The sequence below is a fragment of the Gastrolobium bilobum genome, unplaced genomic scaffold, assembly GCF_033153095.1.
Source record: "Gastrolobium bilobum isolate Gb01-03AN ecotype WA unplaced genomic scaffold, APGP_CSIRO_Gbil_v1 utg40918, whole genome shotgun sequence".
In the NCBI taxonomy this organism is placed as follows: domain Eukaryota; kingdom Viridiplantae; phylum Streptophyta; class Magnoliopsida; order Fabales; family Fabaceae; genus Gastrolobium; species Gastrolobium bilobum.
The window spans coordinates 92,896-105,439 of record NW_026900135.1 but is presented as its reverse complement, the minus strand read 5'-3'; the positions used below and the strand labels follow the sequence as shown (position 1 = coordinate 105,439).

The following is a 12,544-nucleotide window of genomic DNA, read 5'->3' as shown; positions in this document are numbered from 1 at the left end:
ATTTAGTGCGACGGTAATATATTTTTATTAGAATAGTAGGTAGATTGTGGGGTTTTAAAAATTTACATAGAATTCGTCTAAATATCCTAGTAAAAATGCACGGGTACACCAAAAATTTATTCTTTGCAAGGAATCTAAACTCTGATAAAATATTATTATTATTGTACTGGTACAATTATTTTTTTATAAAGCTAAAGGTTTAAGTAAAGTTAGATATTAGTATCCCACCAAATCTGGGAAGACTGTACTGGTACAATTATGACGCTTATGAATGTGAGCTTCCCATTCTTAAAAAGAATTTATGCGGAGTTGATCTATTCGGAGAATCTTTTAAAGATAGTTTGACCTAATAAACCATTATGTAAAAAATAATAAATAAAATAAAAAATTCCCCCACTTTTATCTACCACTCAAAAAATTTCTATTAATTGCAAATTAAAAAAAAAGCGTAATATTATTTTAAAATATTTTATCTAATTAATGCTTATATCTTGTACGTATTAGGTGCGTGCATAACTAATTAATTAATTATGTATAATAATTAATATTTTTCTATTAAAAGTAATTTTTATAATCAAATCTAAATAATCACTTATCAAAATTATTTCATAAATATAAATTTTAATATTTTACTACATAAATTTTATGTATAAACTTAACTCTCAACAAAAATAAATAGAGGTAAGAAATCTGCTTATCACAGGGATATATTTTATAAGTTTAATTTTGGTCAGAATTAGTATAAAAAATAGAAAAAAGTTCAAAAATTCCTCCAAGATTTACTCCAAAATCATTTAACACCCAATACTTTTTTTAATCACTTATCTTATCTTATATTGTTATTATTTTTTTTTTGGTATCCTATCTTATATTGTTATTTAATGGTGTGTTGACACCCTCGTTTAATTTTTTTTGACAATTCTTGTATTTTGAAACTTACTAAATAATACGATAAGACATCAATGTAATTTTGCTCACCGAGAATACATATAAATTAAATTCATCTCCGATTTATTATTGCTTCACAGTCGTCATGTATGACTTTGAAATCAAACAATAAAAAGAAAGAAGGAAAGAAAAGTCGGGAAAGAGGAAAGAAAAGTCGGGAAAGAAAAACCAACAGAGGAGATAAGGAAATAGACTTGACCAGAAGTTGCAAATCAGACCATTTTGCAACTTTGATCATTGCAGAAAAAGAGTTTGGGGTTTTGAAATTTTTACATCACCTAAAAAGCAAGCTATAGTGTAAAATGAAAGAATGCCAAGGACCCTTGGTACAAGCAACAGCATTATTGCTCCATTATCTGTGTAAATACAAGTTACAAAACTCAAACATAAACCAATAAGGTAAAAAGAAAGAAAAATTATTGCAAAAGCTCTCTCTCCTTGAACTAAAAATTGAAAAAATAAAAAGGAAAGAAAAAAAAAACCTCCCTTTTGACTTTTGACGTGTCTTACAAGTAACAACATGTTCACTTTCTATTACCAGTTTTACGTTTCATTTCAACTGGAGCTGGATGTCTTCCTGTTCGATGTGAGACAGCATTTGATTGTTTCCGTGAAGGTGAAGGACCAAGAGAAGAATGAATAATATTCTTGCTGGAAAAATTGCAAAAAATTATTAATATCTAAAAACGAAAAGAGAAAGAACCTATTTGAAGTGAAGCTATTTGCACATAAATCTCAAATAAGACCATTTTTGCATTACCTCAATTCTGGGTTTTTGGCTGACTTTGAGACAGGTCTCCTAGATTTTGATTCATTTCCATTGGCTACGCTGGCAAGTTTGGAATGATTAAATTGCCAAAGTACGTCAGGTTCCGAGGAATCACTGGTTGCGGCATCAAGATCATCCATTTCATCTGAACCAGCAACGTTAAACTGGTTGCTTCCCATGAATGTATTGTAGGATTGTTCTGAGTATATTTTAGAAGAATCTTGGAGATATTTCTTATAAAAGACCTCGGATAAGTTCCCATTGTCTGCCTCCCAACACCCTAAGATGTTTTCAGTTTTGTTTACATCTTGTTTGTTCACCATGACCTTATCAACCCACTCTCCACAACCAGTTTCTTTATCATCTTCCCCATAGTTTTGTCCAGGACTATTCACCGGGGGCCATGGTGGTGAATTTGCTGATATCTCATCAAAATCAAAGCTCTGAGTTTTTTGCCTCAATGTGGTATTACTGTGAAGCTGGAGGATCAATGGTTAGAATTCCAACAGGGTTCAACAAGGAATAGCAATAATCAAACAAATTTTGCATGATATATTTTTGCATGCTATGCACTCATAGTCCCTCCAGCCAATAGATAAGTAAAATGCCTGCAATATAATTTAAACAATAAATAGTCTCTGATTTCATGCTTGAATTAGCCCACTATGCCAGTTTGTGGCAAAAGTTGAAAACATTCAGCATTAAAATAAATAGAAACCACTATTTTGAGGATCCATCCATTTTTATTGGTACATATGAATTTTTTTCCTAAACCATATAAGGAGTTGAGTCCATAAAACTAGATTTTGAGGATCTCATTGTACTATTAACAAACATGCCTTTATTCCAAAATCATATCAGGACTTACATTCTAAAATTTCTGAATATCACTCTGAAAATTTAAGGGGGTAACTCTTTTCCTATACATTTGCAAAATTGGGGAAATTATAATTGTTTATCAACATCAGAGAACAACCAGCAAATGAAGTATACATACCTCTATGTTGCCTACATCAACCATTGGTTGCCGGCACACAAGGGGATCACCCATAATATCTGCCCCCCTCTGGTTTGCATGATAAGGTGATAGCTCACTAGTTGTCCTATATTTTCCAGCGCTGCCAGATAAAGAATGTTCTGATTCCCCCTCTTCTTTTCTTGCCAATGCTGCCTTAAGGCTGGCGATCTGTAACACAATTCTAATGTTAAACTTTCTTGAAGTGGTACGACTTCGTAAGATTATTATGAACAACAACATAGGTCAAATTTTGAATATCAACTTGTCCTTTGAGCTCTTTGACATCTGAACCATCCTTGTTTACTCGAGCAGCACCAAGTTCAACTGTAGCAACTCTTTCTGCAAATTTTAAGGTGCTTATTGTTTCTCCAATAGCATTGACCTCTGGACTTATGTGAACAAACATTAGTGTCTTGGCCTGTCCTCCTGAAATAAACCTAACCAACATTATGACAAGTTCAAATTTGAGAGTATAACTCAGGAATGGAAAAGAATATAGCTGTCTGAAATACAGTTACAACTACTCTTCTAGAAAATCAACTTCTTGAACCTTACCAAGTGAATCTTGGAGTAATTGTGTGAGTTTGCTATTTCTGTAAGGGACATGTTGGTTTTTCTGAGCAAGGGAAGCAATGACATCACCCAAAGCTGAAAGAGATTTGTTAATATGCTGTGCCTCCTTTAGTCTGTCTCCCGTTGCCTCAGATTTGTCAACTCTCTCACTTCCTGCCAGGTCAACCAGATGCATGCATCCACGTAGGACAGTTCCAGATGTCAAGTCTCTTCCTTGAATATGAACCGTCAAGCAACTGCCAAATTGATAATTTCAGAAGCCAATGGTTAACTGTTTCATAAAAAACACTACCATAGGAAAAAGAGTGATAACTGGACAATGAATAGGATATACCTGTGAGATCGGCTACTACGATCATTAAGGGCTGTTGCTCCTACTGCACGGTTCCTTTGGCCCAGGTTCATTAATTCAATAACATCATTTGTTGATGATACTGGGACAAGGCTTGCATCTGGTACACTGAGCCCTCTATAAGAATTACTACGAATTTCTAATGTATAAATGGTTAAGGGGTGAGCATCATCAGTAAAGGCTGCTTTCATCTTATGCTTGACAAATATTTTTTAAAAAAAAGAAAAGAGAAGCTGAAGGCAATTATATACATATTCTATAATTTTAAGGTAACTCGTAAAAGGATATCTTTTGTTTGTTCCATCAGTAACCAATAGATCTCTGACTTGCTCATTATATATCTCAATCATTTGAACAGACACATCATAGCGAAAAGTGTCCTTTCTTTGATCTGCTGTAAGAAACAAATCACTTAGAGCCCTGTAATTTACACCTTGGCTTTTTTCTGTGATCTCTTTTGGTCCAGTCTACAAGTAAAAAACTTTAATTAGAAAAATATCATCAAAAATAAGTTTTTTAAGGTGACAACTTTAAGAGTATCTTACCATAGTGAAAGTTTTTCCTGATCCTGTTTGGCCGTAAGCAAATATGCAAACATTATAACCATCAAGAACAGACCTAATGAGTGGCTGCATGTCAGAGAAGACCTCCGCTGAACACGACAAGAATTTTTTTTTAATAAAATACTAAAATATAATAATCCTGGAGATAAATGAAACAGAAAACCAAACCAACCTTGGGCTGCAGATGGTCCAAAGACTTTGTTGAAGTTGAAGGATCTGCGCCCTTTCGCATTCTTTGATGGAATATTAATTGTGATAGTTCCATCTTCTATATTATCCACTGTGCTAAAATTATTTGGTTGTCCAGGTAAGAAGGGTCTTACTCGACAATACACCCTAATACTTCCTGATCAAACAAAATTAAACCCTTAATTTTATTTTGGGATAAAATCCTTACAAAGGCATGAATGGGAGATAGGCTTAAAGCAGTCAGCCAACCAGTAATCTTCTTACCCTTAAGATCCTGGACTTGATTGTATAGTTTGCGATTTTCTTCAAGAACTCTATGATATCCAGAAGCAGCATGAGCTAAGCCATGAATGTGTGTGCCTATAAAAAATGGAAAATCAAATAAGATAGAGCATCTCATCCACCAAGGATAAGGAAAAATAGAAAGGAATGAAACAATAGAGCAAAGAACTTCACAAATTGTTACCAAAATATTACCTAGATTGGAGAACTCCTCATGAAATTTCATTTGCATGAACTGCATACCAGCTTTTGTGATGTGAATTGTATGCTTTAGTTCCTACAAAGACATAAGGATGGTAATATTTTACTAATTAATAGAAAAATTGCAAAGTTAAAATGATTAATACTATCTTAGCAGCTCCCTACTTGAATATCTCTTTGCTGTTGGTCAAAGAGCATTTTGTGCTTCAGAAGTTGCCTTTGTGATTCCTCATCAGCAACACGGTTTTTATGGATGAACTTCTCTTTCTTTGTTACCATAGGAATCTTGTTATCCAACTAATCAATCAAAAACTAGATGAGCATAAGAATTCAAGCATTTTAAAGTTTCATGAAGGTCCTAGAATATGTTAATATGAGAATAATATTATTACCTTTTTATTTGCCCCAACAAACTTCGATACAGATCCATTGCTTTGAGACACAGCATCTGTTAAAGTTATTTTCGTCTGCAAGTTATGTGATAGATAAATAACCAAGAACACAACTTGTCATAACATTCAACTTTAGCAAGAACAAGATTTTTCTAAGAATGAAGTAAAAAGAACATAAAATGCCAATCACATAAAAACTAATGACATTACTAAAAGGTGAAAAGTTCCATACCTGTTCACCCTGGCTTGCAATGCGATGCTCAAACTCCTCTACAACCTTATTCAAGACGGATTCAACCAACTGTTCCATGCAAAGAACAATATCACTTTAAGAAAATAATCTCTAAGGCACTCTTAGTATTATGAGTGACAAGATTGAAATGCACTCTTAGTATTCCCTCACCTTTGGTACTTCTTCTGGCTTCTTATCATATAGTATTGCACGAACAAGCATACTCAAAGAATGAGAACCAGACTGCAAGCATAAAAATAAAAATAAAAAATATATATATTTAGTTATTCTTTATGTGTTCAACTAGACAAATCCGGAGTACGTATAAATGTAAAACATAAAGCTTACTAACCATTTTATTAGATTCAACATCCGGGGTAAAAGCAGTCAAAGATTTTTCATCGATGGATGAGTTCCTTGACAAGGAATTAGTAAATGGCTCTGAGTTTTTTCTCGCAAAAGATTTTGCAGACATTGTGGGTTTGATAGTTCCTCCAAATTTCCACATACCATTAGCCCCAGACTGTTTCCATTCACTATAGGATTTAACGGCCAAGACGCTGTTCACAATCCTGGCTGATTTCCCTCCCTAAAACATAAACCGATGATTTAGCAGAAAACCAAAACAAAACATTGTTAAACTTCGAAGTTTGCAATGTTATTAAGTGCCAAAGGATCATCTGGTGTTGTGTTATTAACAATTCAATTAACCATGACGCATTTTTTACACAAAAATTCGAAATAGTAAGAAGTTTCTGGTCCTTTACATACTTGTTCCAGATCAGATGCCTCAAAGGTAGGAATTCCAATTTCCTGGACAGCCACCAGAAAATTCCTCACATTTTCGAAATACTGAAATGCCGATAATGGTGCTCCATCAGGGATAAGTGCAGAATCAACAGGACTCTCGACAACCTTAAAGAAAATCACAGAGCTTACATTAGCAAATAAACAATTACTAAAAGACTAGAATAAATCAAATTAGGATCAAGCTCACCTTGGGTACAGCACCAGGTTGAACCTTGTTAAGAACATTACAGAGGATGATACCACTTCTCAAACCAAGCCTAAACCCTTCCTCAGAGGGTTCTGCTGGTAAATCTTTAGCCGCAACAACTCCAACCATTTTTCTTAGCCACCCTGCTGCTTCATACCTTCTGAATGCTGCATATTAAACATTTTCAGTCTCGGGGTAACTGATACAAAATCCAGATAGCATTTTTACAAGAAATTGATATGCATCAAGCCATCAACCTTCAGTAAAAGCAACTATCAGAGGGGGAAAAAAATGATAATTAGACACATTCATGGAAAAAAAATGACAATTACACCCGGAGCAATAACCTTCCTAAAGCTTTTCCCATCATTTTCAGCAATTAAAAAAATAGCATTTCACAAATTAGATTATAGATGTAGGAGAAAGTATAAGATACAACAACACATATAAGAGACTTGTCACAATGAAAAACACATACAACCAACAATTCCAAAACTGTATTTTCACAAAAAAAAACCCAAATGGGAAATTCCGAAATTACCAGCTTCTTCTGCTTTTCTAGATTCCAAATCAAGATCTTGGAGACGAGTACCATGCTGTTGAAGCACATCCTCCACCACGGATACCACTGAAAACGACAATGCCGCCATAACAAACAACACCAGACACTAACCGAACCGCAAGCTGACCTCTCAATTCCCCACCAGAGACAAAGTTCACAATTCAACTCATCAACATTGTCCTGATCAAGAGAACAGAGAAGAAAGAAAGAGAGAGAGAGAGAGAGAGAGAAATCAAAAGTCGATGAAGAGTGATCTCTTCTCTCTCTGTCTCTGTGATTTTATATTTGATGATGGTATTGAGTGAAGTTGAAATTTCTATCTTTGTTACCAATTCAAAACACACATACTCAGATTCTCTATCACCTTTTGCTTTTTCTCTCTTTCTCTGTAGAGATACAGAGACAGTACTCGAACAACACAAATACCTCTCCGTTTCTCTTTCTATATCCACTTTATACTCACTACTACTGCGTTGGTTCTCTCCTTCCCATGCCTCAACTCCGAACCTATCTATGTTCCAAACCTCTGTTTCCTTATTTTTAAACATTAAAAAATAGATTTTAATGTTTTGTTATGTTCCCTAACTACGTTATCTTCTATAATGTTTTCTCTCACTTCGTTTCACGGCGCGTGCAATTTAGCCTCCCAAACTGCGGGTAAAGTTTAGGACTGTTAATTTTTATAGCTAATTTGTGTGGGATATTTTATAACGTAAATGGAAATTATGATTGGATTTTTTCACAAACTAAATGAACCTTTTAACCTGCAATGAATGATTGCCGCGTTTTTCTTTTTGGCGGGTTTATTTGTCCAAATTATTACCAGTGCTGCAAATCACCCAATGAATTTCTCATAAGGAAACTGAATAATTATTTCATAAAAACTTGATTCTCGTGAATTACAATGAATTTGTTTGATTAATTATAGTAAATTTAGTATTAAAAAAAATTCATTATATTACTTGACACATGATATCATGTATGGATAGAGTTGGCAAAGTGAGCGGGTCACCTCGTCTGCTCCGCCCCACTATTAACATGTCAAAAAAAAAAGCTGTCTGTCCCGTTTTTAAAAATGGGCTAAAAAATAAAGCCCGTCTTGTCTCGTTTGGCGAACGAGATGGGTTGGTCCGCTGAGTCGAACTTATTTTACATTGACCCATCTGGCTCGCTCCTTCTCACTATCAACCCTTCAAAAAGTGAGCTCGTCCCATGCCAGCCCTATATATGGATACCAAGACATTTATTTACGGAAAAAAGGTTCGTCATTTTAAAGGATACAAGTTGTGTCATTTTAATTTTTAACATTATGTACTACGGATAATATATAATAATAATAATATGAAAAGTTTTTTTTCCTCTCTCTCCTCAATCACTTCAACTGACATACATGAAGAGAGAAAAAAAAATAATTTTTCATATTATCATTATATACCATCTATAATACATAATATTAAAAACTAAAATAACATAACCCTTTATTTATATGATAGTTCCAACTTGGTGATTGTTAACCGACCAACCCTGAATGCCCAGTTTTCATTTTAGGTGCCCCGTTTTTACTGCTCCATTGCCACCAACCTACTTTATGAAAAACCAACTTGTGGGCTTTTTATTGTTTTGTTCCTATGCGAATTATCTTTTTCTTATTAATATATTTCCAAGTTCCTAGTTGAAGGATTTCATTAAAAATCAAATATATGAATATTGCACGCGTGAACAATGCGCTTAGGATATGAGCATGAATCATAAGTACCTGTCCTTAATACTCATAGGTTATATTGGTTGTTGCCATAACCTCTTTTTCTCTATACTTTTTTTTTTCTTAAACAAATTTAAGTCTATAGTACAAGAGTGATGGCATGATGACAGTCACTTAATGCCAGGACCGTTGAGACGACCCTCCTTATTCTATATAATATGCTGCCCACTCAGAAGGGGGCAGAAGATAATAATCCAGAAAAAAGAAAAGTGAAGAAGTATGTTCTCCTTAACTTAGAATAAAATCCCTCCTTTGAGGATTCAAAATAAAAATAAAAATAAAAATAAAGTGTGTGTCATTTTAAAGGATGTAAAGTTGTGTCATTTTAAGAGAGAAAAAAAGATAGATAAAGGAGGAGAGAAAGTTTACAAAAAAAATAAAGGTGTGGATCCCACTTCTTTGTGAGAGTGAAAGGATATAAGTTGTGTCATTTAAAAGGACAAACATTTTTTCCAAAAAAATAATATATAAACACTTAAAAAATTCTCTTTGAGAAGTTGGGGGTGGTTGGGTTTGTCTACTTCGTTAATGCTCATCCACAAAACATCACGTTTGGTCAATCAACTTTGTACTTCAAAAACATTATTTGGCTCATTGATTCAAAATATAAGAATTTAGTTGGTCCCCCTCCTACCGCTGGAATTTCAAATTAATCATGGTTTTCACATTATAAGAATAAGATAATGATGATGATGATGAGCTTGTAACACTAAGATGCTCCTAATTAGCTTTATGCCCATCATTGTTTAGGCTAATTATCCTGAAGAATAATTTAACTAAGCCAATGTATGTTTAATGAATTAGAATTTTGTGAGAATGTGTTCAGTTCAAAGAGGGTCAGGTCATTATCTGATGTAAAGTATCTAGCTTTTTTCTCAAGAAGTTATGACGCACATAAGAATATATACGTAGAGTTCAACATTTTGATCCATCATGAATGGAAGGTGGTTAAGTTTCCAAATTACGAAAGTGGATTATGGATAGGCTTCAGCGAAATTGCTGCATACCTATGTTGGCTTGAGCAAGTTAACAAAAGTTGAAAGCAAGCATTCACAATTTCACATAGTCTTTTATAATAAAATAATAATCCATCTAACTCTTAATTGTAACTTAAAAATGAGTGGGGCATGTCACCACATCAGTTGGTAGACAGAACGTCTCTGTCGGTTAGTGAAGCGGTTGTTGGAAAACAGTTACCTCTAATGGTGCAAGGATTCAAGTTTTAATGATGAAAAATTAAAAATCAACGTTGCAATTTGCAATGCGATGCAAATCAACTGTGCCCTTCTCATCCAAGTCAATTAAGTTCGTATAGTAGGTTTTCCCCACTAAAGTAGGACCTAACCCTGAGAGTCTTGAAAGTCCTACATTGTTTTTTGAAGAGTGAAATATAATTCAATGGTTCTGCGTATTCGTTACATTTTTCTTATTTTAAAAAAATAAAACCATTTTTAGTATAATTATTATGAATAATCACATTCACCTCCTTAAATGCGTAATCAAATTACAAGAATCTTCTTCTGATTTAAAATATTATAATTGAATCTCTTATTATACTGATTAATGTGGCATTATGAAAATCTTATCTAGATATGGATAAATTCTGTCGATATTATGTTTAGCTATCAAATTTAGAACTAAATAACCAAAGGGTGTTCATCCTTTGTTGCTCTGAGTGAGTTGATGCACTCCGACCATCCTTGGCCGTTAATTCAGCGAGGGTATTGTATAACCTATGGTGAGATTCTCGTTATTTCTCTCTTATCGTGATATTCTGATTCAATGGTATTGAAGATGATTAAATAAGGTAAAAAAAAAGTAGGTAGAATAATCTATCCTATTTAAAATATTGGATAAGATATTATTACTATCAAATAATGTTATTATCATGTCTTAGCTGTTAATTTTTGTCAATCAACGATTATTATTTTCACAAATTAAACTCATTAATTAATTATTAATTCAGAATAAATAATAATCGTTGGTTGACAAAAATCAACGATTAAGATATGATAATAACATTATTTAATAGTAACAATATCATATCCTATATTTTAAATAGGATAAATTATTTTACCTAATTTTTTTTTTTTGTTTACCTTGCTTAGTTATCTTCAATGCCAATGCATCAAGAAATAGTGAGAATCTCATCGTAAGTTATACAATACCCTCGCTGAATTAGAACGTGGAACGAGAATCAAAGGCCAGGGCACAATTGTGAAATCGATTACCGTATCACCGTAACGTTCGAAATATTCAAAATGGTGCTTCGGGACCAAAGCGATGAGGTTCGGGAGCATGGTTAAGGTAAGGGCCACGTAGAGCATCTAAATGGGACCCACTTCGCGGGCAATTAGAAAGCATTTTCTATGTAATGGGCCCACGTACTCGATCGCAGGTCATTTAGAAGAAAGAAAGAAAAAATCAGACGAGTGGGATAATCTTTTCCTACGTGGCTCATCATAACCGCCGGCAACTGGCAACGTGCTACGCAGTATTCACCCCCTCAATCCACTCTCTCCTACAACCACTTCCACCTCAAGCGCGTGTGCACTGCTCTCTACACACATAATGGGATTAGGGAATACAACACAAGCGTTTTCGTCGCATAATAATTTCCTTCTTGACAATTCAGACTCTAAACCTATTCATTACTCTTTCTTAATCTTACCTAGTAACGTAACAGTTGGAAACATAATTGTTATGTAACATGAAATATATATATATATATGAATAAGAAAAGTTATATTGACAAAAAAAATTTCTTACAAACTACACTAAGTCTGATTAGTCAAGTTTCAACCAAGAGTATATGACTAGTCAGACTTAGTGTAGTTTGTAAGTTTATAAGAAATTTTTTTTATCAATATAACCTTATCCTATAAATATATCATTAATTACATTATTATGATCAATATATCCTCTAGCATTTTTTTTATATACAATGATGACAGTGATGGGGAATCTATAACTTGATACATACTATTCAAATCTCTCACCACTGAACCAATCTTTTATTATTTTGTAGAGTATAATTCAACGATTTGCTAGCCAGAGTATAATCATATATGATTATATTCATGAACTCCCTTTCTGAGGTTCATGAATTCAGTTTAAGTAAGGAAGAAAGTTAATTAGTAACAGTAAAAGGGCTAAAGCTAGCTACTGCTTTAGCGTTTAGATATTGTTAATCAGGTCAACACCAAAGGTAGTAAATTGTTGGATTATATGTGTGTGTATATATATATATATATATATATATATATATATATATATATTGTTAATGATTCTGGAATTGTTGGATTATAATTTAAGATGTTGATGAATCTAAGGAAGCTTCATAGGTACGAGATTATTATTGAAAGGTTAAAGTTGTATGTTATTGCTTTTTTCTTTATGACTTTCACATGATAAGTGAGCCCGGATGCTGACCATAATATATGATTATATTCATGAACTCCCTTTGTGAGGTTCACATCACTTTGTGGTGCAGAAATGTGCAGATTCATGCTGTCAACCCTGAAGATGGCAAGCCACATCATACAATGGAAGCACATGCACCCTCATTTTGTGGAAAGCAACACTCAATCCCGATGACCAAAAATAAAAAATAAAAAAATACTCAATACCCTCCCAAAAAGAGAAACAACAAATTAATCCTCCTCTTAATGTATAGGCTTATTCTAATTTATTTATTTTTCCTT

The 12,544-nt window shown here is 33.6% G+C and overlaps 1 protein-coding gene across 1 annotated transcript; it reads right to left on the bottom strand.

Annotated features, from left to right (window-relative positions):
* Window positions 1–1,303: 1,303 nt before the first annotated feature.
* On the bottom strand, window positions 1,304–7,259 carry LOC133295460 (kinesin-like protein KIN-14I). The gene is made up of 19 exons (XM_061494300.1): window positions 7,058–7,259; window positions 6,517–6,683; window positions 6,291–6,434; window positions 5,872–6,108; window positions 5,691–5,762; window positions 5,520–5,588; window positions 5,288–5,362; window positions 5,061–5,192; window positions 4,890–4,971; window positions 4,677–4,772; window positions 4,396–4,569; window positions 4,206–4,312; window positions 3,949–4,127; window positions 3,643–3,804; window positions 3,291–3,544; window positions 2,998–3,161; window positions 2,715–2,903; window positions 1,709–2,196; window positions 1,304–1,599 (listed from the first exon to the last, which is right to left on the bottom strand). Exons 1-19 carry the CDS (start codon window positions 7,164–7,166, stop codon window positions 1,473–1,475), a joined length of 3,027 nt encoding a protein of 1,008 aa, XP_061350284.1. The 5' UTR covers window positions 7,167–7,259; the 3' UTR covers window positions 1,304–1,472.
* Between the last annotated feature and the right edge of the window lie 5,285 nt (window positions 7,260–12,544).

What these genes read in the sequence shown, in the direction of transcription:
- LOC133295460 (XM_061494300.1), bottom strand. Translation starts at nt 7,166, where the DNA reads ATGGCGGCATTGTCGTTTTCAGTGGTATCCGTGGTGGAGGATGTGCTT. An exon ending in AACCTGGTGCTGTACCCAAG is followed by an intron (nt 6,435 to 6,516) that starts GTGAGCTTGATC and finishes ATTTTCTTTAAG; the next exon opens with GTTGTCGAGAGTCCTGTTGA. An exon ending in AGCCAGAAGAAGTACCAAAG is followed by an intron (nt 5,589 to 5,690) that starts GTGAGGGAATAC and finishes TGCATGGAACAG; the next exon opens with TTGGTTGAATCCGTCTTGAA.